The sequence below is a fragment of the Podarcis erhardii genome (genome assembly GCF_964252035.2).
Source record: "Podarcis erhardii genome assembly, chromosome: 10".
NCBI classification, from domain to species: Eukaryota; Metazoa; Chordata; class Lepidosauria; order Squamata; family Lacertidae; genus Podarcis; species Podarcis erhardii.
The window spans coordinates 17,330,434-17,356,894 of NC_138500.1; the positions used below are offsets into that span (position 1 = coordinate 17,330,434).

Below are 26,461 nucleotides of genomic sequence, written 5' to 3' on the forward strand. Positions count from 1 at the left end.
TGGTGTGAGTCGTCGTTTCCTGTTAATAAAATGCATCAGTACAATAGTTCAGAAACTTAGACCTCTCCCGAAAATATATCCCTTTCATTTTTTTTTTCATAAATATTTATTAGAGTTTTTAAATACAAATGCACCAATAATAAACAATCTTACTTCTATCACAACGTAGTTTCATCACTTCTTTGGACTCCCTCACGTCTCCCGCTCCCATTTACATCGTTAAAAGGTTTTTCCAAGCAAATTATCAACTTGTTTACGATCTTATATCCACTCATTTAAGTATAATCTAGCAATTCTCCATAAAATTTATGTTTTCTTTAATCTCACTTATCATCAAATTCAAAATCTAATTTAGTGGTGGCCAATTTTTTATAATCTAGCATCCTTCTTAACATTCAACCAAATTACAATGTTTTTGTAAATACATCTTAAATTTCTTCCAGTCTTCCTCAATCCTCTCTTCTCCCAGGTCTCGGATTCTGCCAGTCATCTCGGCCAGTTGCATATAGTCCATCAGCTGCATCTGCCACTCTTTCAGTGTGGGTAGATCTTGAGTTTTCCAGTTTTTTGCGATGAGTATCCTTGCTGCCGTTGTTGCATACATAAAAAATGTTCGGTCCTTCTTTAACACCTTCTGGCCAACAATACCCAAAAGGAAGGCCTCTGGTTTCTTAGTGAAGGTATACTTAAATACCTTTTTCAGCTCATTATATATCATTTCCCAGAAGGCCTTCACTTTAGGGCAAGTCCACCAGAGGTGAAAGAATGTTCCTTCATTTTCTTTACATTTCCAACATTTATTATCAGACAAATGGTATATCTTGGCAAGTTTAACTGGGGTCATGTACCATCTATATATCAAATATATCCCTTTCAGAACATATTCAAATGCAGAAATCACTGCTGTCCTAGGAGAGAGAAACCAGACCAATATGCTTGCTTGATCTGCAATTGCAAAACCGTTGCTAACTAAATCAGTCCGCTCAGAGAACTTAGTTATGAGGAGGCATACGAATGCCATTAAATAAATAAAATGAAAATCGGTTAGCTATTATGTCTTTATCAGACCCTCTATGTGCTGAGGGTCAACCACGAAGCATAGCTCTCGGGACTTGTTCTCATATTTATCATCTTTGCGGTCACACATCAGATAAGTGGAGGGAGTGTAAATCCATCTTTGTACTGAGGATGACAACGTGTAGTGTTGAAGCACCGTGTATTCAACTGAGGTTAGTACACACAACCCCGTAACTCCATTACAACTTTCAAGTAGGGATATAATTCATCAAAGCGTGCATATCTTTGAAATGTAATGAGGTTTCATGGACTTACGGTAATTATTGCCAATAACTCACCCCCAAAAGGAGCTTACAATTGTGCAGTTCCACTTTGTGTGGTAAGGGTCCTGATTTTTGCCACACACCAACAACACCTTTGAAAAAGAGAATTTGTGCTGGGGCCTCTATGGGCATCCAATAAACACAACAAATTTTCTGCTGAAAATGCAAATTATTTTAATAGAAACACAGAGTTGGGAGTGCAGCACTGGATTCAGTGAAAAGGGGAAGGCAGTTCCTCCACAAAGTGGGCACTAAAATTGAGAATATCCATCCAGGGGGTGCCACATTTTTTGCCTCACACAAAAATGCGCCATATTACAAAAGATTACCTACCAAATTCTGCCCCTGTTGGAGGGAGCCTGGTAGGTCATCTAGTCGAATGCTCCTCAATGCAGGAACTATAGAGCTATATGACTTGAGCCTCTTGGAAAACTTCCAGCAACTACCACTCCAGGCAGATGGTTCCACTGACAAACTCCCTTAATGTCAAGAAATTTCTATTCGTGTTCAACCAAAATCTGCCCTCAAGACCATTATATCTAGTCTGGCCCACTGAGGCAGCAAATAACAAGTCTGCCCTGTTATCCATGACAGACTTTCAGGTATTTGACAAGTATTAGCCAGTGTTACGCCCTTTCTGTGGTCTTGATTTATTGTCTCCAGGCTAAACTCACAAAGTTTCTCCAACCTTTCCTCATCAGACTTGTTTTCCACACCACTGACCATCTTTATATTACCCTCCTCTTTCTTAAAGTGTGGCGCCCATAATTGGACACAAAAGGCCTTAGGTTTGCAGCAGGGCACAAATAAAATGGAACTGTTAATTCCCATGACTTGTCAATGATGGTTTTATTAGAACAGCCTAAAATCACATTAATTCAGCTGCATCACACTCTTGTCTCATGTTCAGCTTGTGATCGGCTAGATTTCCAAGATGCTTCTCTCATGTACTGCGGCCAAGTTCCGGATCTTCCATCTTATAACCATTCGTTAAAGGCAAATTATGACATCTGCATCTCGCAAATTTCATTATGTTAGTTTTGGCTCTTGTTTCCCATTCCATCAATGTCGTTTTGAATTTTATCGCTGACTTCTCAGGGCAGTTGAAGTTTCCCATTGCTACTGATTCTCACTTCCCTGAAACATCTATATAGAAACATCCATATAGAAGTTAAGACTAAAAATGGCTACTAATCATGATTGTTTTACTACTTCCCCTTATCAATAGGACTCTGAATATCAGCTGCTGCAGAACACAAGCATTGCTCTCATCTTCTTGTGGGCTTCCTATAAGCATCTGCTTTGCTACTGTGGCAACAGAATAATGGACTAGATAGGCTTTTGGTCTGATCCAGGGAGGTTCTTGATATTTTCTTGAGTTAACGGGTCCAGCTGGCATATAAGATGCCTTTATACTTCTTGTTAGACGGTTCCCATGCACCACCACTGTCTCTTCTTGTGGCCAAGTCATCTGGAATGGACCTAGAAGAATGGTGGGGAGGCACTAGCTGGGGAACCCCCACAGGACAAAAGGCTCAGAGCCTGGGGATTGGTGGTGGGATGGCAATGAGTGGTCAGAGGGAGAAGCCTGGGAGGAGGAAGTGTTTGGAAGCTGAAGAGGTAACAGGGTTTAGTGAGCAGGGAGAGTCTGTGGCAGAAAGAAGTCCAGAAGCGGAAGCAAGAGACAAGGGCAGCTGAGGCAGAGATGAGTCAGGCTGCTGAAGAAGCCAAGCTGTCTCCCTCTCCTGCTGCAACCATCTATAAAACACTATTAACAAAGACTGGGAAGAGAAGTTGCTGAATTGCAACTTATTACCAAACTTAAAACCAAGGAGAGACCTGGTCTGAATAGTGACATTGGATTCTTATCTCCTTATACACGATGAAGCTATTTTTAGCCATCTCACCCCTTGCTTTTTCTTGTAAGACCAATTGCAGTCGTTAACAGTCGTCAACAGGTTTACCACATCTATCAGCCAATCACCATTCCCACCACCCTTCTGAGTAATACCCCTCCCCACCCTCTCACTATATATAAGGGTCTGGTGACTTATGTTTCAGTGCACAGTGGTACCTCTGGCTGCGAACCGGATCCGTTCCGGAGCCCTGTTTGCAACATGAGCAGAATGCAACCCACAGCAGCACAGCTGCGCATGCGCGTCTGCGATTTGACACTTCTGCACATGCGCGTGACGTCATTCTGCACGTCTGTGCATACACGAGCGGCAAAGAGTGGTGAAACCCGGAAGTAACCCTTTCCGGTACTTCCAGGTCGCCGTGGGACGCAACCTGAAAAAACGTATCATGAAGCAAACATAATAAGAGGTATGACTGTATCTGAAGAAGTGTGCATGCACATGAAAGCTCATACCAATAACAAACTTAGTTGGTCTGTAAGGTGCTACTGGAAGGAATTTTTTTATTTTATTAACAAAGCAGCAGCTGAAAAATAAGCTGAGCATCAGAATTACAGCAAAAGTCGTATGGTTAACAAATCCATACGGCAATCAGTACTCAAACAATATTAGCAACATTAATAATAGAGCAGCTAGAAATAATAGAGCTGCTAAAAAAATAAGCTATTTATTCCAGTAAGATCTTTACTCTGTGTCCTCCTACTCTTCACCAGCAAATAATAGTTATCACACCAGAGAAGAATAGCTTAATATTCAGGCCTCAGCTATCCAACTTCACCTCAGCTTTTTCCGGTGTTTGCCTCACACATCTGTCAGCAACCAACTTCCCATATTGATTATTATTTTTTTAACCTCCCGAAGGGATTTTCCAGACCAATCAAAATAAATTTACCTGATCTATAAATATTAAACACAATCCTCCTCTCTCTCTTTCCCTGCTTTCAGAACCTGTTGTGCATCAAGGTCCCCCAGGCCACCCCAATAACTCACACTTCACACATCAATTTTTGTTTAAGGTTTTTGGCATGAATTTGGCCACAACTTTATTTAAATACACACACGTGAGTGGTTGCTTAGGCATTGGTTACAACTATCTGTCCTTGCCCCAGGGACAGAACTGACTTCCAGATTAAATACACACACGTGAGTGGTTGCTTAGGCATTGGTTACAACTATCTGTCCTTGCCCCAGGGACAGAACTGACTTCCAGATTCCAGCGGAAGCCAGTCAGGGAGAACCATATTGAGGAGAAATGAAGCTGGGCATCAGTCCCTCTTCTCTCACCCTCAGGCCCCCTGGGGCTTGCACGGCCCAAGTCTGATGCCAAGGACTAGGACGAAAGGGATGGCAAGCCCCTGGATTCCTTTAACGGAATTCCCTTTCAGCACCACCATTGGAGGGGTAGCCACTTACCCCTCCACCAACCAATTTTAACCAATGCCTAACCTAAAGTTGTGACGATTTGCTATGCAGTAGGCAAAAACCAAATGGCAACAGCCAAATGGACAAAATTCCTACCAGGCCCCTGCCCCAAGGCAGATGACCCCATGACAGGCATAGCAAGGTCAGAGGACAACGAACCCCCCCTTTTCAGGGAGGGTGGGCGGGTGATGCGGTGCACACAGCCCAAGAGAAGGCCCCAGGCTGCGAGCCCTGTATTTAAGACCTCTGACCCCTTCCACACTTTAGCAACATAACATTCTCCCCAGCAACACTCCTTGCCCAATCACAGCATGTGGCCAATTTGCCCAACAACAGTGGGGTGGCCTTTAGGCCCCCATCGCAACACGTGCTCTCTATTATGGAGAACACGCTTTATGAAGCAGCTGCTCAACGGTCTCAAAACATAGTGTTATGTAGTGAAGTTTCACCCTGGGCCAGCAGGGGGATACTGTATATAGTTTTCACTCAGGTCTGTAGATAGTTTTCACTCAGATCCACGTCAGTTATTTTAGGCGGGAACTCTGGGCTGTTGTTGCTACAATGTTGACAGCCGGCTGCCTATAAAAGCAGGCCGGCTGAGCTGTTTGCAGTTAGTTCTACTCCAGCTTACAAAATAAAGAGCTGGAGAAATCGCTGTGTCGTCTGCTATGTCAACCCACAACTTAACACTGGCGACGAGGATGGGATCGATGGACATCAGAGCACAGCCAGATGCGGCCAGCCTCTGAACTGAGCTTAATCACTGAGCTGAATCACAGAGCGAAATCACTGAGCGAAATCACTGGACAGAACCAATTCAGAGCTGACTGTTCTGGCTAAGAGCACTGTGTTCCATCCATCGCCCTTCACGCCGGCATCGGAATCATGGCTTCACTTGTGCCTCTACCGCCGTTTGCGCCAGCCTCTGAATCATGGGACTCCTACCTCGCTCGGTTCGACTGCTACCTCCAAGCCAACAAGCTGACAGCAGTATCAAAGGATCGGAAGCGGGGCCTATTCCTCAGCCTCTGTGGGCCTGAGGTGTTTGAGACCGCCCGAGCATTGGTTGCGCCTGAAGCAGTCCAGGCAACACCATGGGACACGATCCACGAGAAGCTCCGCAACCACTACGCACCAAAGCCGTCCAAGATTGCTGCCCGCCATGCGTTCTACCACCGGAACCAGGCAGAGGGGGAGTCAATCAACAACTACACCACCGCCCTGCGACAGGCTGCAATGCACTGTGAGTTCCGAGACTTAGACGATGCCATGATGGATCAAATCGTCTGCGGGGTCCAGGACATCCATCTGCAACGGCGTCTCCTTGCCAAGCCAGACCTCACGCTGCAGAAAGCCATTGAGGAGGCTGTGGCCTCAGAAGCTGCTGAGGCCCAGGAGATCCGCAAGTCAAGCAGCCCGCGTCTTGCTAGGGAGCCAGTTCCGGTGCATCATGAAGAGGCCAGCAGTGATGAGGCATCCTCCAGTGAAGACGATGACGTGCACCAGACAAAGTGGGAGCGCAGGAAGTTCCAACAGAAGTCCAAGGGCCAACCGGAATGTGCCGGTTGCGGAAGCAACCATTCCCGTGCCAAGTGTCGATTCAGAGACGCCATCTGTAGGAAGTGTTCCAGAAGGGGCCACATCGCTAAGGTCTGCCGATCGGCTCCGTCTGACACCCCCCCTTCATCGACTCGCAAGTCCAAGTCTTCACTCCAGTCTGCCATGGACAGTTGTTTCGCTCTCACCAACTGCCGCTGCCCGTCTGGAACCACGATTGGCCAAACCGACTCGCCTACGCGACGCAAGCTGAACATCACGGTGCTCATTGAAGGAGCTCCATGTGACATGGAGATCGACACCGGGTCTGCCCTGTCCATCGTGTCATGGAGCACCATCAAAAGACTGGTACCCAGAGTGTCCAAAAGGCAACTCGACTCTCACCGCGTACACCTGAGAGACTACCAGGGAAACGACATTCCCGTGGTAGGCGTTGGCCGGTTCCGGATCGCCTTCAAGGATTTTTCGGGCCTGCTCCGGTTGGTGGTGGTTGAAGGTCAGCGGCCAAGCATCCTAGGACTAGACTGGTTTGATGCCCTCGGCCTGGAAGTCACCGGCATCAACTGCATCTCTAACGCAGAGACTGAGGGTCTGGTCAAAGACTTTGCCGAGGTTTTTGACGGCACCTTGGGGCAATATACAGGTACGCCCATCTCCTTTAGCCTTGATCCACAAGTCGCCCCCATCAAGCTAAAGCCACGCCGGGTTCCCTTTGCTCTCAAGGCTAAGGTGGACGAACAACTGGACAAACTGATCGCCCAAGGAGTTTTGGAGCCGGTTGACCACGCCAAGTGGGAAACCCCCATCGTCACGCCTGTCAAGCCAGATGGGTCAGTGAGAATCTGCGCTGACTACAAGTGCACGATCAACAAGGCACTTCAGCAGCACGCTTATCCGGTTCCTGTTGTCCAACACCTGCTGCATTCCCTGGGTGAGGGTAAGGTCTTCGCTAAGCTGGACCTTGCCCAAGCCTATCAACAACTGCCCATTGATGATGCCACTGCTGAAGCCCAGACGATCGTCACCCACCGGGGGGCATTCCGTTGCCGCCGGTTGCAGTTCGGGGTGAGTGTGGCTCCTGGCATCTTCCAAAGCCTTATGGAGCGTCTCCTGCAAGGGCTTCCGGGCGTGGTACCATATTTTGATGACGTCTTGGTGTCTGCAGACTCACACCAGCAGCTGTTCGAGCGCCTCCGTGCCGTGCTGACCAGGTTCCAAGAGGCCGGGCTCAAGGTAAAGAGGGAGAAGTGCCAGATCGCTGTTCCACAGGTAGAGTTCCTGGGCTATCTTATCGATGCCTCCGGCCTTCACCCGACCACATCCAAGATCCACGCTATCCAGCAGGCCCCCACCCCAAAGAACAAGACGGAGTTGCAGGTGTTCCTGGGGCTGCTGAACTTTTATAACATGTTCCTGCCCCACAAAGCCACAGTGGCTGAGCCTCTTCACCGACTCCTTAGCACAAAGACGCCTTGGGCCTGGGGTCATCGGGAGACGGCGGCCTTCAACGTGGTCAAGGCTCTCCTTTCATCAGACAGTGTGCTGGTACAGTACAGTGAATCCAGGCCGCTGGTCCTTGCCTGTGACGCCTCACCTTTTGGCATCGGTGCTGTCCTTAGTCACCGTTTTCCAGACGGAAGAGAAGCACCGCTCGCCTACTTTTCCAGGACGCTATCTCCGACGGAACGGAATTACAGCCAGCTCGACAAGGAGGCACTGGCACTTGTGGCTGGAGTGAAGAGGTTCCATGAATACCTCTATGGCAGGACTTTTGACCTCATCACTGACCACAAGCCACTCCTGGGCCTCCTCGTCGGTGATCGTCCAACTCCACCGGTCCTCTCGCCACGCATGCTGCGATGGACTGTTTTCCTGGCTGCCTACCACTACCGGCTCATCCATCGCCCGGGGAAATCGATGGGCCATGCCGACGCCCTCAGCCGTTGCCCTCTTCCAGCATTTGTGGAAGACCCGGCTCCAGCTTCATCGCTCCTTCTGATTGAGGATCTTCCGGCAACGCCTGTATCAGCTGCCACTGTGGCCTCCGCGTCTGCCCGGGATCGCACCATCAGCCGGGTGCTCAACTGGGTGTGGAGGGGGTGGCGACAAGGGCCTTTTGCATTGGAGTTCCAGCCCTTCGCAACCAGACAACATGAACTCTCAGCTCATCGCAGCTGTCTGCTGTGGGGAGACCGCGTCGTGATTCCCCAGGGACTCCGCCAGCGCGTCCTGGAGGCTCTGCACGTTGGCCACCCGGGAATTGTCAAAATGAAGGCGTTGGCTCGGTGTTACGTCTGGTGGCCTAATATGGACGATGCCATCACTGCCTGGGTGTCCGCCTGTCAAGCGTGCCAAGAGTCGAGGCCTGCACCACCGGCAGCTAAGGGACACACCTGGGAGATGCCAAAGACACCCTGGTCGAGGGTGCACATCGATCTGGCTGGCCCCTTTCACGGCCGGACCTTTATGGTAGTGGTGGACACCTATTCCAAATGGCTGGAGGTCGCCCTGATGCCCTCCACCACTACCGAAGCTGTCATCCGGGTGCTGCGAGGCCTGTTTGCAACGCATGGGTGTCCTGATGTCCTTGTCTCTGACAACGGACCGCAGTTCACGTCAGGCACGTTTGAGCGGTATCTTTTGGGACTGGGCATCCGCCATGCCCTAACGGCACCCTTTCATCCATCCAGCAACGGGCAAGCGGAAAGAATGGTGCGCTCGGCAAAAGAGGCACTGGCACGCCTGGACCGGGGAGACTGGCATGAGCGGGTCGCCGAATACTTGTTCGTGCAACACATCACCCCTCATGCGGCCACAGGGAGGAGTCCTGCTGAACTGCTTATGGGCCGCCGCCTCAGGTCACCGCTCGACCGGCTACACCCGGACTTTGCTGTGGCTGAACCCCCAGGCTGTGCCAACGCGCCACGGTCATTTGTCCCAGGAAACCAGGTCTTTGCCCGGAACTATGTGGGGGACATTCCTTGGGTGCCAGCCACAGTAGTGGGAGTCACTGGACCTCGCTCGTACCAGGTGGCACTCGAAGACGGACGCTTGTGGCGACGGCACATTGACCAGCTTAGGCGCAGGGTTGGGGACTTGGACACTACCGAGGTGCCCCCAACTGCGCTTGCGGCTCCAGAAGAGACACGTACAGAAGGCGAGGCCCCACCTACACCTCCCTCGCAAACTGCCAGCGTGGAGCCAAACCAAGCCGCTTCAGAGGGTCTGCCAGACTTACCACAGACTCAGACCACTCCACTTGCGGAGGCTCCACCCACAGCAGCGGATCCAGGGGATTTGGTTCCAATGCCACCTAGGGTCGCACCACAGCCTCAGCAAGAACTGTGTGGCCCTCCGGACTTGGCTACCAGTCCCCGGCGGTCTGGCAGAGTTCCCAAGCGCCCAACTTATTTAAAGGACTATGTTGTTGGACATGTATCACTGTTGGTCTAAGTATGGGAAATGTAACCGATATGCTTTTGTGCCTAATTGAACCATTACGCGTAGTGCTGTATATAAGGAAACCATTACGATTATAACTAACGCCTTATCTCGGTGGGGAGGGGTGTTATGTAGTGAAGTTTCACCCTGGACCAGCAGGGGGATACTGTATATAGTTTTCACTCAGGTCTGTAGATAGTTTTCACTCAGGTCCACGTCAGTTATTTTAGGCGGGAACTCTGGGCTGTTGTTGCTACAATGTTGACAGCCGGCTGCCTATAAAAGCAGGCCGACTGAGCTGTTTGCGGTTAGTTCTACTCCAGCTTACAAAATAAAGAGCTACTTGGAGAAATCGCTGTGTCGTCTGCTATGTCAACCCACAACTTAACACATAGTAGCAACTGCCAAGGTCTCAAAACCTTGAGAGTCACACTCTGGCTTCTTCAAAAAGAGGTCACAGAAAAAGCTCCCCAAGGACGAAAGATAAATAGGGAGTCATATACACAACATTTCCCTACATAATTATCAGTTGATGTAACCTTGTCACCAGCAAACGAAAGCTTTTCTGCCTTTGAGTCTAAGCTCTCTCAAAAGGAAAGAAGGCTCCTTATGGCAGTAAAAGTTGCAAGGAGCTAAAAAAATTCTTGCTCTGTTTTTCCTTTTTAATTGTCACTCAAAATCATCACTCAAAAATTCTGAGCATGCTCAGTCCTGGGTGTTCTTTGGTGTGGGTTTTTCAAATACCTCAAACGCTTCAATTTGCAGAGCTGCCTCTGTAATAGGTGCCACATAATGTACATTCTGCATTTGTAAGAAATCATTTTTTTCAGTGTGATAGCACTCAAACTTTGGAACTTCTTGCCTATTGCCATCAGACAAGTGCTTTCACTGTACTGTTTTTGTTGTCCGCTGAAAACATTTTTGTTTAGGGAAGCCTACCCAGACATCCAGAATGTCAACATGTGCTTTAATCTGGGTTTTAGCTTAGTGTTTTATTTATTTTTGGATGTTTTAAATAATTGTTTTATTCTTTTTGTAAACTGCTTTAAGGTTTGATCAAGCGGTAGATAAATCTTGTGAAACAAATCATAAAAATGTAACTCTGCAAACCTTGGGGTTCCCCCAAGCATGAGAATATTTCCCTTTTGTTCCTCAGTGGCCCATTTTGGGCAACAGGCCTGTTATCACCCTCCAATTGAGTTTGCTGTTAGAAGGAATGATATATACCCAAATATGCATTGCTTCATTCATGTATATATCATAGCTGTCAACTTTTCCCTTTCTTGCGAGGAATCCTATTCGGAATAAGGGAATTTCCCTTTAAAAAAGGGAAACCTTGACAACTATGGTGTATATATATATATATATATATATATATATTTGCTTTCGTAGATTTTCACGGGTACAGGAATGCAGGTTTTGGTGTCCTCGGGTGTCTTCCCGTGTAAGCCTAGACACCCCAACTTTTACACGGGAAGACACCCGAGGACACCAAAACCTGCATATATATATATATATATATATATATGAATGAAACCAAGCACCATTGATTAAAATATAGTAGGATGGCCAACAAACTAGGTAAATTGGTTTGGGGGACATTTAATTTAGCAATTGTTACAGCACTCCCATTATAGCTACAACCATACTATAGACGTTGCTCCAGGCTGAAAAAGGAATGGATTGTCTAAGGCCACGGATCAGTCTTGATGGATTTCTAACCCCGCTAAGGACAACAAGAAAACCATAACAATTCACGATATGCCTTTGAACAAAGCATCAGAAAAGGGCAGTGGTACCAAGCCTGTTTGCTTTCCATTAGCCTCTGCTTATCAAGCAGGGAGGTCACATTCCCCAGTGCTTTGACGGTATCTTGAAAGGCCTTATTGTAAAGGAGTGAGAGTTACATTGCTGTGGAAACTATAACTCAACAAGTTTCCTTTCTATCAGCGTTCCAGCTGATAAGTGTTTCCCTCCTAGATGAAAGACCCATTAAGTGAGTTCACCATAGAGCCTACCAGGGCCGGCACATCCATGAGGCAGACTGAGGCAAGTAGAATCCAAAGGGTTCTCAGTACACTAGAGTTCCCAGGATTCTTGCGGTGGGGGGGGGCTGTTCATGTGCTTTAGATATGCTGTAACTGTATTATGTTAGCCACAAGAGACGGTGAGCCCTGAGCACTAAGCTTCTAATTATTTTCAGTACAATTTGGATCACTTTTGGATTCAATTTTTAATTTAATATTGGACCTCACCCTTCCGCCATCAAAATACTTTCTTGATCTCTATCAGAATGCCTTTCTGTCACTACATGTTTCTCTCTCTCTCTCTCTCTCTCTCACACACACACACACACAGAGAGAGAGAGAGAGAGAGAGAGAGTCTTGCTGCATCTTGGCAACTAACAGATATATTGCCAGCTGTAATGGACTAGAATCCACTTCATCAAGCATGTGAAGTCTTATCCCCAACTGTGTATCACTTGGCCAATAGGCATACACACTTGGGTATTGGATGGAGGGGAAACCTACCTTTGTACATAGTAGGGCCAAATGGCCATGGGACAATTTGTGACGGTTCTATGCGAAGCTCCAGTGAATACAAGATAAGCACTAGAGTCCCCATTCATTCATTCATAGCAAAATTAATTGGTGATAACCATCTTCCCCTTGCTGAATAACTTGAACCTGCCAAACCTACTCAGCTAAGAAAATGAGAACAAAGGAATACAGGCATTCAGGTTGTTATTATTATTTTTAAATCCAGGTTTAGGTTCCGTCCAAGTATCCAAAGTTTTGTTGTTTTCTTTATCTACAAGGAGACAAAAGACAAACATGGGCTTAATCTGAAGTGACTCTGTGCACGTGACTTGCAATAAAGTTGATCGCTTTTGGGGAATCTGTGTTTGCATCTGGAAGTAGACGTTACTAGCTTAAAACGCAGCTAGGTCGTTCCTTTTCTCGGTTTGGATTGCAGCTGGTTTAGGGGGGAAACCCATCAAAATGTAGCATTTCATAAGAAACAACAGGATAGGTAATGGATGGTGTCTACCATCATGTGCACACTGCTCCCTAAATTAGAAGCGAGAGTGCACTAGATGATGCAGAGTAAATGAGAGAACATGCACAGCCCTGGGCCATATAGCCACTTAACACTGACAACAGAAATGTATTGCCACCTGGCCTGCAACTGGCTCTAATTTCAAGGGCGGCCAATTAACAAATCACAAAAGAGGATATTGATTTGTACAAAGTATATGTACAGGAGCAAATTTAGAAATAGTTACTAAAATTTAAATATAAATACCTTCTCGCTGTGGAGAAGACTCGCGATCAGTCTGCTCTCTAGGGGCTAAGTGTTGATGGGCAACTCCAAGGTGCTGCCTGATCTCCCATATCATGATTCTTTATATTTAAGGCACACAGCCCTTCAAAGAGGACTTCTGTCACCCCAGCGGCTTTCTTATTCACAGTTCTCAGCAATGTAAACAGCTGTGGGGCCCTGTCTGAAACTTCCTTTCCTTCGTGCATCTGGGGTTCATTTGTACATTTCATTTCATTGTTCCTCATTTTGAAAAGTGTTTATCAGTTTTTCAGTCTTTTTCTCACAGTGGGAGAAAAAATAAGTACCTCAGCTCCAGGTCTGTAAGGTCAGATCTCCACCCGCAGTCCACTTGCTCTCCCAGGGACAAGATTACACTCTAGGCCAGCTTTCACCAACCTCTTGTCCTCATAGCTGTCAACCTTCCCTTTTTTTTTGCGGGAAATTCCCTTATTCCCGCTGCTATCCCGGATTGTTAGATATCCCATAGACTGTCTCCGGGACAGGTGAGGCTGCTGATCCCTTATTTTTGAGGCTCCCTGGGACAGATGAGGCTGAAGATCCCTTATTTTCGAGGCTGCTGATCCCTTATTTTCAAATCTGAAAGCTAACAGCTTGCCCTCCTGATATTTTGGAATACATCAGAAGTTCAAAAACTCTGGAGGGCACTGGAGGGAATCATTTCGCTGTAAGCTGCTGTAACAGCTTTATGAGCAATTCCATGAATTTTTATTTAGTGCCATTTTCTTCAGATCCAAATGTTCCTTATTTCCATATTGCAGGTGTGTGCTGCGTCCTCCTGTCGCTTAATTACCATGTCAATTTCTCCATGAGGGTGACCTGCCACACTTGTTCATGACAGCCTCAGATTGTGTTCCTCGACACTGAGGGTGTTTTAGAATGACCGGGTGTGGGGCAGGGTGGAGGGGAGGGGAGACGCCACTTGTAACATCTGAAGGGTTGTTTGCATTAGCCAAATGGATATACCCCTTAATAAGAAATAAAGTCTTTACACGAAATGGTGTAAAATAATTTAACAGGCAAAGGAAACAGAAGATGTAGTGAAATGATCAAAATATAGATACAGTTTTGAAAAGAAATGTATACAATAAAATTACATGTAGGCTTGGGTAAACAAAAATAAATGTTTTACCAGGCATCGAAAACAGTATAACCAAGGTGACTGCCTTAAACTGTACACTTTACCTAGATTGTGCACATTCTGAGAAACTGCACATGTGTACAGATCAATAATTCATACACCGGTTGTTCATGTGATGTGAACACCCATGATTGATTGGCTGAGGTACATAATAAGAATATTTATATATTTGCTTTTATACTAATTATTAGTTACATCCCTCCTTTCCTCAAAGAAGCTCAAAATGGTGTACATGGTTCTCCCGCTTTTCTTCCTCACAACATCCCTGTGAGGTAGATTTTTCTAGTCCTAACTCTGCAAGAGGAGGGGAGAATTAAGGGCAGATCCTGTGGCTGGTTCTTTAGCCCTTGCTTGCTTCAATTCACACACCCCCTTTTTTAAAGCTGCTTACATGGCTACAACGGGGCAGCAAAACTGAGGTTGAGCTGTGTATGTTGTTGTTGTTTTTTTAAAAAAAGAGGAATCCCAAACCATGAATGCTCTGAGCCTCAGACTAAACACAGCCTGCTAGAGACAGGTATCAATAATGGAGAGAGAAAGAGCCTTTCAATTCTCACCTATTTTAAAAGTATTCTGCTTGACTTAATATCTCTGCTTCAGCCTTGTGTACAGCCAAAAGCAGTACAGTAAGCAGCTCTTTATTCAACAGCTGTCCTTGCTTGCCCTCAGCTTTCTGGAAGCTTACCCTTCGCGATTGAAATTTTCCACTCTGCAGTGAGATGGTGTGCTGTCCACTTCTAGGGAGGAATTATTCATTGTGCAAAGATGATGTATGGAAGGGATGAGCAATCCATAACAATTATTATTATTGTTTCTTGCTGGGATCCCCATCAATTAAGGGTGGAAGCTATGCTAATTGGGGGAGTTCAGAATGCTAACAGCAGAGGGTTCTGCAAAGAGTTAAAATGCAAATCTATTGTTTTTTTTTTAATTAATTTTTATTAAGATTTTCCAAATTAAAACAAATTAAATCCAATTTATAAACTTTTTCCAATAACTAGGACTTCCCCTCCCCACCCCCTCATGTATTCCAAATCTTCCAAATAAACAATTAGGTTCAACAAATTCTTATCCCCAAATTGCAATCATCCTCCATTACCCAATTTAGCGTAATTCCCATCCCCCTAAGCTCGATCTATTCCCTTCCACGAGTTTCCCCCTTTAATACAAATAAAAAACGACAACATAAAATTAAATAATAATTTTACAACCTTTGGATTCCAACTTTCCCTCCCCTTTTTCCCTGTTACGTTTCTCCTAGCCCTCCATCTCTAATATCTTCCTGGAGTTCCCACATTACATTAAACACACATCCCTCTGATTCTTTGCCAGTCTTATTAATTGCGAATGTCCAATCATTTAATTACGAATGTCCAATCCTAAAAAAAAAAGTCTATCGAGAAGAGGGTCCATTTCTTCTATCCAGATTTTTATATCCAGGAGTAGAAACTCCAATTTTAATTCCATAAGCTTGTCGAATCTGGATATCCCAAATGTCCCCTTTCCCATTTCTGTCCAGTTCTTGTTGTTTCCTTATTCTTGTCGGCCATTTCCCTCCTTTTTGTTTCTCTGTTCTCCCACAGAAATGTTCTTTCTCCAAAAGTTTCTAATATCCCTGCAGAGGCTTGTTGTTCAGGAACAAAACATTACATCATGATCCTTTCATTTTCCAACAGATAGTTCCATTGTTTCCTATAGTGTGTAGACCTCTGTAGACAAAATAATGTTCCATTTCTGCAGTTTCCCAGGAGATTAAAAGTTCTATTCAACTGCATAAGTTTCCTGTCAAAAACACATGCAATATCCCTCAGCTCCTCTAGATGGATTCCCATAACAAAGTTCCCTTCCAAAGCCCATCCACCAGTCCAAATAGCTTGTTTATCCTTATTTAGACAATTTGAAACAATTTATACTCAACTTATATCAAATGTAACCGGCAAAGTCCATAACCAAGTCTCTGTTACATTCTTCCGTTTTGACAGCTCCTTGACGGCTGTCAAAACCTGTCAAAACCTCCGTTACTCTTCTCCAAGCATTTCCACGTGTTCTTCTCCAGGCATTTTCACGAATCGCTCCAGGGGTTCCGGGGGGGGGGGTGTTGCTTTTTAATACAAATTCCACTTTTCTCCTCCGGCTCAATCTTATAAATTTCCCTCGCGAAGTTGCTAATTCGGTGAAATTAGGTTACTCTCGATCTTAGTTATCCATTCCTTTGTTTTGGCTCTTCTACAATTTAGGGGGGGCTGACTTCCTTTTTTCCACCTCCCCCGTTCGCTCCAAATTTTAAAAATTTGTCCCCTTTTTTTAGTCCATATTCCAATTTACTCACGGGTTCTTCTTTTAGATCCGAATTTTCAATAGAAGAAGTCAGCGCTCTCCGCCGGATGGCATGCGGCTGCGCTCGGCAGGGATAGCAGAGAACTCAAGCACCACGCTTCTCCCCGGCACCCGATCCGGAGCCTTTAAAAAGGCTCCTTCACGAGTCGGGAGGGCGCTAACGGTGCCAGCCGAGTCTCCATGTCCACGGCCTCCTCTGGCCGTGGTTTTTAAGGGTCCCCGCATCGCCGGTGCGGTAGGACCCAGCCCCTGCCGAGCAGACTCCCTCCGGAGCTCGGAGGGAGTCCGCCATTCGGCGATGGCGCCAACCCGGAAGTCCAAAATGCAAATCTATTGTTAACCTCTATCTCTGCGCTATGTGAGATCCCAGGGTTTGTGTTTCCTGTGGGACAATAAGGCACAGTGGGATCTGTGGTGCCTTTAGGATATATGGTTTATTTACACATATATACAGCCTGAAGCCTAGATGGAGAGGAATCCAGAGCATCGCCTCCCAAGTGATGCTCTGCCGTGTTGGACATCATGGATAATTTCAGCCACAAAAGTTGGTGAGTGGGAAGCATCCACAAGCAGTGGTTTTGAACAAGCACTGGTCACGTTGTGACTGCTTGGTAGCAGTTTGGTAGCTCTCGTCACATGGAGAATTGGTCATGTGTGGTCTCTGAGCATGTGAAAAGATGAGCATTCCTGTGGCCCTAGTTCCATCTGTTTCTCAGCAGTATGGAAGCTGGCTCATCATGTGGCTGAAAGTACCATATGAGACATGGTTCACTGTCTACCGTGTGGCATTGGAAGCCACAGAGTTGTAAGTCAACTATAGACAGAAAATATGAAAAGAAAAGACGAAACATATTGCATACGAAGATGTTAAATAGAAAAACAAAATGTAGTGTGGCAATATGAAAATCTTCCATCCAGACAAGATGTGCAAGTCCTCTCACACTGTGATCCGAAACATGTTTACTCAGAAGTGAGCCCTACTGAAGTCAGTGAAGATTACTTCACAGTAACAGTGCTTTGATTTTCTTCTGGCAGAGTGCTTATTTCTTTAACTAAAGCATGGCAGGCGGGAATTCATCAGGTAAAGCTAACATTGCATTTCATGCTCAAAGTTTCATTCACTGAAATGCTGATTGTCCTGAAGCTGTCAAAAGCAGAGGAGTCCGGTCCAAAATATATTTAAAAAGGCAATCCTAGTTATTAAAGCTTTATTCCCATTTTATATAATTTCTGTTTTGAAAAGGCATATGGCTCCCTTTCCATCTAAGAAGGCTGTTGTGATCATAAACTGGGCCAAATATAAACGGTGACTTTCAGTGATTCCTCAGGATAGGTTAGGAAAGCAATAACACATACTAGGAACAGCAGGGACTAGCACCTTACTAACCCACTATGGAGAATTAAATCTACCTGTGAAAAGTGCGCTCTCTCTCTCTTGTTTCTTTGTTTTGTTTAGAGTAGTTAGCTTGTTTTTATTATACTGTATTATGAAATGTCTTAATAAAATCTTACTTTAAAAAGAAAGCGAGTGAGAGAATTAAATCTGAGTAAGAGCTTTGCTACTAATAGAGCAGTAGCAAACAGAGCACAGGTGAGAAGCAATGTCATTCTCACCCTCTATCAGGGTTCCTTATTTGACATATTCCACCTGTCTTCTATTCCTAACTGATTGGGGAAAGAATGCTACTATTTTCATTGGTTCTCTTGACCTTACCCTGACTCCAGGACATCATCACAGTTATTTAAAAGGGGAACTGTATGGGTGACTAGTGTGTTCTTTTGGTGGTTTTTCCCCTACAGGTAAGAGGGTTAGTAAAAAGGGTTTGGGATTGTGATAGGTGTGCATGGTGCATTGTTTTGAAAGTGTGTCCCATTTGCTTTCTGTCTGTGAAGGTGTTTGTTGCCAGGCTCTGTATGGCTGTTGATCTTTTTGGCTTATTTCTGGGGGAAAGAAAGGAAATATAAGTAAGCTGAGAGCAGCAGCTTCTGCTCTGCAGATGCAAAGCAAGAGAGCCAAGCCTTCTTTCCTAATGCTGTAGAGTGGCAGTCTTTTGCAATGAGAACTTAAAAAGAAATGTAGGAAATGATAAATGTCTTAATAAGTGGTTATGTTGCAACACTTCCTTGTGCTAATGTGGTCCTTTATTCAAAAATAGATCTTGCTGAGTTAACTGGAGCTTGGTGATAATATCTTAGTATGGTCACTTAGCACTACAGTCTGCTTGGCATGCACAAGATCCCAGGTTTGAACCCCAGAAGTTCCTGGCAGGAGGAGCAGTGTACCACAGGGCTTCCTAATGCAGCACCTGTGTGAATCAGTGTGCCTGTTCCTGCAAGGCACAAATGAAAGATGTCAATAAGAATCTCCTCAAAAGATATTCAGTATAAAGCTGTTTGTTACTTCTGCATAGTTCCTCTTTGCATTGGGTCAGTCTCTTTGACATCAAATACGTCCTCATAAACATGCCCACTTTTTATTTGGTGCTAGAATTGGCCGATACAGATCATTTCGTGATCCTGTCTCTTCTGCTGTTTTAGATGCAGCAGCCATTTTGTGTCATGCCACACCTTTGCAGCAGCCATTTTGTTCTATGCCCTATAGTAGCCATTTTGTGACTGGGGATCATGGCACGTTCTCAAAGTTCCAGGTGTGCCCAATGGCCCAAAAAGGTTGGTGACTCCAGGTGTAGACACTATTAAGTGAGATGGACCAGTGTTCCAAGTTGCACAGACCTATTCCCATTTGGGGAATAGTCCTCTCCACTTGAGAGAACTGGGGTGTCATCTTTTTCAGCATTGTAGTGATTGGTTTCGTGAGCTGCTAGCTACAAACATTTCTGTTTTAGGAGTTTCACTTAAGTTCTTAAAGAGACAAGAGCCAAAACTCAAATGAGAGTGACTTGTCTTGTTCAGTACTTGTTAGGCCAATGCAATTCTTCTGTGGCAAATTAACTGTTGACCTCCTTTTCCAGCTCTTGCTAGTTGCAGTGCCAAGTTATGTCTTCCAGCAGTCAAGGAAATATGTCTTCCCATGACAAGGTGCAGGAGGCATCTGCACAGGAGGAGGTGAGTTCGGAAAAATGGGCTGTGAACAGGTCTATGCAATGAACAGCCTCCAAAATGCATTATTGCATGTTTTGTACAAAGTGTTTTAAACGACGAGTGTAGGTTAGTCCTAGCTCAAATTGGTTTTGCAGGGCTACACAGGTTTTATGTACCACACTCTGACGAAATATTTCCTCCCTGTGTAGAATGTCTTGAGAAGAGTAGTCAGCATGCCATTGGTTAGCTCTGCCTATGACATGGCTGCGAACGCCTACAACTCTACCAAGGGCAGCCACCCCTATGTGAAGTCTGTCTGTGATGCTGCCGAGAAGGGCATGAAGACCCTGAAAGAAGTGGCGGTCAGCACTGCTCAGCCTATCCTGACTAAACTTGAACCCCAGAGTAAGTCAAGGGCAGACTTCTAAGCAAGCTTGTCCAACAGTGTAGGCAAAATACCAGGGACAAAAATACCTATTGATGCAATGTCCATGGAGTAACTTCCTGCTTAATAAGTGGAGGTGGTTTGCATGTTCAGATTATATTGTGAGATATATTGCATGCATGGGTGTCCATAGGAATTTTTCCATGGGAGCAAAGGAAATGCTTTAAAATAAAATTTAATTGAGAACTGGTCTACCATTTCTAGCAACTGAGTAGTGGTGAAATTCAGGTAGCCTGTGTCCTTGATACATCCTTCTGTGCTACTGGACTGGTAACTCTGTCATTGTGGGGCATGTATGAATGTGTAGCATCATGGAGAGCTCTTAGCTGTGCTTGAAAACTGGTGACATTGCCCTGGTTTCTGCACCCGCCTTCTCTACTTATCCCAGCTGCATTCATGGCAGCTTCCCATCCCTGGGGTGAGGCTTTCAAATTGCTCTTACAAATCTAGAAAGGTTCTAGAATAATAAGGCCAGCCTCTTAAAGCTGCAACCCTCTTAAAAACTGCAAAAGGTGTGTTTGTAGATGGGAAAGTTAAAGCTTGTGAAAATGAAGACTTGGAAATACATTGGGTTTCTCAAATTGGCGTAGTAGAAAACAATAAGATAACAATTTTCTGTCTTCGTAGTTGCAGCAGCAAATGAGTATGCTTCCCGGGGCTTGGATGCCCTGGAGGAGAAGCTGCCAATTCTTCAGATGTCAGCTGATAAGGTAAGCTGTGGTGCACCTAGGTTGGGACCTTAGGAGCCAAAGTCCAGGGAGGCAGAGATAACGTCAGGCCTGTTTGCCATGGCCCTTATTAACACCTGGGCATCTTCTCTTCTTATTTCAATAACATTTTCTAGTCAAGTAACATGTCAGCCCAAGTATGCACATGATTACATGTGCGTGCTCTTATTATTTTCACTTTCAATAAATATTATCCTTCCATACAAGATAATGGCATGGTTCTGTTACATTGCCGGCGGGTATTTGTATGGAAACAACATGTGGTTTCTTGCTGCCTCACAGGTTGCTTCTGACACCAAGGAGATGGTGTCGTCCAAAGTGGCAAGCGCTAAGGACGCCATTGCCGGCAAGCTGTCTGGAGTTGTAGGCATGACGAAAGAAGCTGTGCAGGATGGCATGGAAGCAACCAAGTCTGCTATTGGCCAGAGTCTGACCACCGTTATGGAATCCAGAATGGGCCAGATAGCTGTCAGTGGTGCTGAGGCAATGCTTGGCAGATCTGAAGACCTGATAGATGAATATCTCCCCATAACAGATGAAGAACTGGGTATGTAACTTAAAAATCAATTACCTCTTTCCTAAAGAAGTCAAGGAGAAGCAGAGTTCAATGCCAGTTATGTAAATATATTGCAAGAGGCTTTAAAAAGCCATTCCAAACAGAAATGTTTTCATCACCTGCCTAAAATGCTAGAGAAGGGACTAGTCTTGCCTCCTTGGGGGGGAGTGTTACCACAGATAAGGCCCTGTTTCATGTTCCCATCAACCAAACTACTTTAGTTGGTAGGGCATCTAACAGGTCCTCTGAAGATCTCAACCTGCAGGCAGGTATATACAGAAGGAAACAGTCTTTCAGATATCTGTTCAATGGGTCAGTGTGTCTGTCTGTTCGCCATAAGGTTGATGGTTTGAGCCCACCCAGGGACACCCGTAGACAGGATTGTTGCATTGCAGGGGGTTGGACTACATAACCCTGGGGGGGGGATCCCTTCCAACTCTACAGCTTTTTGATTCTATAAACTGGTAGGAAATCTGTTTCAGTGTGTAATTGTAATGGGATGGAATCCCCTCGACTCTTTCAAGCAGCAGGGCATTGGTGCAACGGCTGGTGTTTGGGGCGAGGGAAGGAGAGCAGCAGGGTTGCTTTTCAATCTCTCCCCATCTGACTTCAGTTTGGACAGGAAACCTCAAATGTAAAAGCCCGCAAGACATTGTGCAGTTATCTGGGGATTACTGTGCTGTTCATATCTTCATCATTGGGACCTTCATAATTATCCTTCCATACAAGATAATGGCATGGTTCTGTTACATTGCCGGCGGGTATTTGTATGGAAACAACATGTGGTTTCTTGCTGCCTCACAGGTTGCTTCTGACACCAAGGAGATGGTGTCGCCCACATTGTACTCCCCTCCTCCAAATATACAGCTGCATGCCTTGCACTGAACAATAGAAACTGTGCTATGAAAGATGTAGCTTTCCACTAGGCACCGAAATACGGTATTGTATGCGGGAGCGATTGGAAAACACACTTTGTGCACCAGCCCTTGCCTTCAAATGTGAATTTAGCAATCAATTCCTAGATTCCCTGCCATGGTACCCCTTCAAATGGGCAGTGAAACTTTCCTTCCCTACACATGATTCTACTAAAGGAGCATGAGACATCAAGGCTTCCCCCTGCTGAATCCACTGTGGTCTTCTCTTCCTTAGCTGAGATTACAGCAGCTGCAAAGGATGGCAATGTGGTTCCAGTGCAGCAGTGTGAGCAGCAGGAATATCTGGTGCGCTTGGGCTCCCTTTCAAGCAGACTCCGCCAAAGGGCCTACTTGCACGCTGTGGCGAAGATCAGGCGAGCCAGGCAAAGGATCCACGAGTCTCTCTCCCAGCTCCAGCAGATAATTCACATGGTATGAGTTTGGTCTCCCCTTTTAAGACTGTCCTGTGCCACTGCAAATCGCCCTTTTAATTATAGAAAAGCACCTGAGCAATCAAATATTTTAAAGCTGCAATTTCAGAGTCCATGTTTTCTTTAAATGGAATGGAATTTGACCATGATCTGACTCCCAAGGGGAACCTTGCTTAGCTTATGGTATTTGGGTGGGGGGACATTTGGCCCTCTAGACGTTGCTGCACCACAACTCCTGTCATGGCTATTGGCCATGACTTGGTGGGGCTGATGGGAATTGTAACTCAGCAAGCATCTGGGAAGCTAGAGGTTTTCCACACCTGCACTATATGAACTTTGGCGCTTATATGCAAGGGATGCATAGTCCAGGTTATGTGATACTGGACCCTTTGGGAGTTTCCCAAATGCAAATTTGTGGCAAGCACTTATATGGGGCTTAAGGTGTAGGTGTGGGAAACCTGTAGCCCCTCCAGTGGTTTCTTAGACTACACCTCCCATCATTCCTGACTAGGCTAAGCTCATACTTCATGGGTTCCCCATCCCTGAGCTGAGGAATGCTCTATTAGCTTTGTGTACACACACACACACACATATCTCTTTAGAAATCTCAAAGGGCCCTTGAAGGAATGAAGCTTACACTGATGTTTCCATCTGATGCCTTTTGATATTCTTCTGACTTGGATAACTTATCCAGAAAAGATGGGTGACAAATTGCAAGGCAGAACAAGGATGGGGAACCTCTGGTCCTCCAGATGCTCAGCTCTCTTCAGCCCCAGCCAGCATGGCCAACAGTCAAGGGCAAGTTGAGATGTTTTCCAGCAACACCAGGAGAGCCACAGTTTCCCCATCCATCATAGAGGGAGTTCCATAGATGGTATCGCTTCAACCTTGTTCCAACACACTTGGGTAAACGTATCCTGGGGACAGTAGACGTGTTACATAATCTAGCATATTGTCACCAGCATAGTAGGAACCAATATCTCCAAATTTCAGCCACTTGCCATTTGTTTCTATTAGCAAAAAGGGAACCGAAAAAACCACAAATCACACAAGCTCTATTTTTCCTATTTTGGCTTGAACAAAAAAACCTCTATAGTAACATAATTGGCTTTTTAAAAGTGCTATGTAGCTTTTTGAATCAGAGGCCCAAGGAAGCCATTCCTGACACCACACACAGATTTGTTGGGGGGGGGCACACTTTACCCAGCTTAGTTGAATTTGGCCATGTTCACTACTTAGTTCCTGTTGGAAGTTAAACTAGTGTGTGTTGTTCCCCTCCAGATTGAATACATGAAACAAGGTGTGGGACAGACCTTTCATGAGGGTGAAAAGAAGCTTAGCCAGATGTTGATCGAATGGAACAAAGCAAACCCAGAAGCAAAGGACAACAAAGATATGGTGCAGCTAGAGGTATGTCTTTGCAATGGTTTTGCCTGTCCCCGTTAGGAAATACGGCTTGTCAGTAATGGCTTGCTTGTCTCAACAGGTAGAAAGCCAAACCCTGACAATGTTTCAGTACCTGATCCATCGTCTGCAGACTGTTAGCCAAACCCTGGTGTCCAGCATCCAAGGATTCCCTTCTAGCCTGGAGGATAAGGTGCAGAAAGTTGGCCAAAGCACTGAAGAACTTCATGCTGCCGCTTCCACGGTCAGATCCTTCCAGGACCTCCCCAGCACCCTCCTGGCCCAGAGCCGCCAGACAGTGCAGAAAGCGCAAGAATACGTGGATGAGCTGCTGGAATATGTCACTCACAACACCCCTCTCTCCTGGCTGGTGGGGCCTTTCGTGCTCTCTGGCAAGCTGCCTGCTGAAGTTTCAGAACCAGCAGATTAAGGCAAGACCTTTTGCAACAAGCCTGCTATGCACTCTTTTTGCTCTAGATGTCAGCACTGTATTTCGATAACTTCGTGGCAGGTGAGCCCTGTACAGTGTAGAAGAAGAGCATCTTTGTGCTGGCTGAACTCTCAGAATTGTAAATATCCAAAACAGTCACTTTATTTATTTAATATTTCAAAATGTTGTAGAGCAAAGCTGCTAATATTGAAGTGGTGGTAATTAAATAATGGTCAAAACTGGTATAGTTGGGAACCCTGCTGTCGCTGCCCCATAGGAACAATGCATGACTTGTAGTTGTCAAATCCTGTGAATTGTCTTGCTTTTTGGGGAAAGTGTTTAAAGAAGGCCAAATAAACACTGCTGCATTCCAACACCGGTCTCCAGTGTCTCTCTGTCTGCTGGGGACAAAACAAAGCCCAAATTTGTTTGCCAGGTGCTGCTGTAAGGTGCTCAGCAAACTGGGACATAATAAAACAAATGAGAGGGGTCTCTTCTAAAAGATTAGCAGCATGGCCTTTTGTAGAATATTGGTAGCCAGCTTGTGACTTACAAGCCACAGACAGCCTCCCATACTCCCCTCCCCCCCCCCAACAGGGTGCCCTACTGCAGGTGGAGAGCAAAAATTGACGGACAGGTAGGCATTCCTGAACATGTGTAGGCCAGTCATGGCATGAGGCAGAGTCACACTTTGGAACATTACTTAAACCACCGCTGCTTTGTTTGCGCTTGTTCAGGAGTGCCTAGGGCTGCATTTAATGGTGGGAGGTGCAAGCCCATTGTACAGGATAGCCAATGTGTAGTGGAGGCTTGCCACCAGCACTTGGTACGCTTGGCAACTGCTGGGGCCTTGGCATCCTGGTAAGCTGACAGCTGCCCTGGCAACCATTTAAAATTTCCCACAATATCCCAGAGCTCCTGCTACAGCATTCTAGGCAACTGTCAATCACTATGAGCCATTTTTTTTCGTAGTAAGCAACAAATATAATACATAAATGGGCAACATAATACAATTTTAAATGGCAGCCTCCACTGTGTGTGTGTGTGTGTGTGTGTGTGTGTGTGTGTGCGCGCGCGCGCACACACACACACACACACACACACACGTGCCATTCAAGTTTCCCACAATGCCTTTATTGAGTGTTCTGGGAAATTGAAAATGGCGACTTGTGGCTGAACACCTTTGCTGTCAAGTAAGCCCTGTGGCTGGGGAGTAGCATTGAAGGAGGAAACACATGGAGGCTACTTTGCCAAGAAGCCCTCACACCTGAAGATTGCCCTGTAGCTAGGAGTATTGCACATATTCTATACAAACTGCTTAGAGGTTATGGGTGGTTTATTTAACCAATTCTGTTAAATAAACAGAAATAAATATCTCTCAGCTGGATATCAAAGCACCATGAGAAGATCCAGACACTCACAAAAATTAGGTACTTGGCCAACATCAATATGTGAGAGGAATTTACCTGGTTATTCACTGGGTTGTATTTTAATCCTGGTTTATTCCAGAGCCTCTTATCTTTTTACAGTTAAAGATACCTATGGCTTTCACCCGGCCTGCATCCTCTAGTTGCAGAGATGCAATCAACCAACAGAAGGCAAACCTATAAGATGGAATGTGAGCAAAAGATAAATAAATTAGGTTCACAGCTAGTCAGTTCCCATTTTGCAAAATAATGCACTTGAGTGTGAAACAACAATCAGGCGCAGTTTTCTAAGAACAAAGCTTAGATATAACTCATTGGAAGAAATCTTTCTAATTAATGAGAACAACTCCATACTTGCCCAAATTCCTACCAGTACAATGGATCATGTAAGGCAAGAATGGATAATCTGTGGACCTGCAGATGTTTTATTACAACTCAACATCATCCCTGACCTATGATCATGCTGGCAGGATCTCATGGGAGATAAACTCTTAACAGCATCCAAAGGACCACAGGTTCCCCATCTCTGTTGCAGATGACCAAATGTGCTTATCAATCTCAACTTGCCAGTGTTGGAAAGTTCACAAG

General features: G+C 45.6%; 1 protein-coding gene across 12 annotated transcripts; it reads left to right on the top strand.

Annotated features, from left to right (window-relative positions):
• The first annotated feature begins 5,103 nt into the window (after window positions 1–5,103).
• Window positions 5,104–24,820, top strand: LOC309351241 (perilipin-3-like). 12 transcript variants are annotated; one of them, XM_081878676.1, is made up of 9 exons: window positions 5,104–5,120; window positions 11,627–11,725; window positions 19,469–19,562; window positions 19,748–19,943; window positions 20,611–20,693; window positions 20,994–21,258; window positions 22,417–22,613; window positions 23,894–24,022; window positions 24,099–24,820. In XM_081878676.1, exons 3-9 carry the CDS (start codon window positions 19,494–19,496, stop codon window positions 24,444–24,446), a joined length of 1,287 nt encoding a protein of 428 aa, XP_081734802.1. In that variant the 5' UTR covers window positions 5,104–5,120; window positions 11,627–11,725; window positions 19,469–19,493; the 3' UTR covers window positions 24,447–24,820. The 12 variants fall into 12 exon arrangements, 11 of the variants coding, with proteins under 11 accessions (XP_081734802.1, XP_081734801.1, XP_081734800.1 ...); XM_081878675.1 differs by lacking the exon at window positions 5,104–5,120 and adding an exon at window positions 10,070–10,085; XR_014160762.1 differs by lacking the exons at window positions 5,104–5,120; window positions 11,627–11,725 and adding an exon at window positions 18,588–19,166 and having other exon boundaries at window positions 24,099–24,693; window positions 24,724–24,820.
• The last annotated feature ends 1,641 nt before the right edge of the window (window positions 24,821–26,461 follow it).

Bases quoted from the DNA above. Each gene is read 5' to 3' on its own strand.
- LOC309351241 (XM_081878676.1), top strand. From the start codon at position 19,494: ATGTCTTCCAGCAGTCAAGGAAATATGTCTTCCCATGACAAGGTGCAG. The intron at 22,614-23,893 runs GTATGAGTTTGG...GTTCCCCTCCAG, and splicing joins TCCAGCAGATAATTCACATG to ATTGAATACATGAAACAAGG. The intron at 24,023-24,098 runs GTATGTCTTTGC...TTGTCTCAACAG, and splicing joins AAGATATGGTGCAGCTAGAG to GTAGAAAGCCAAACCCTGAC.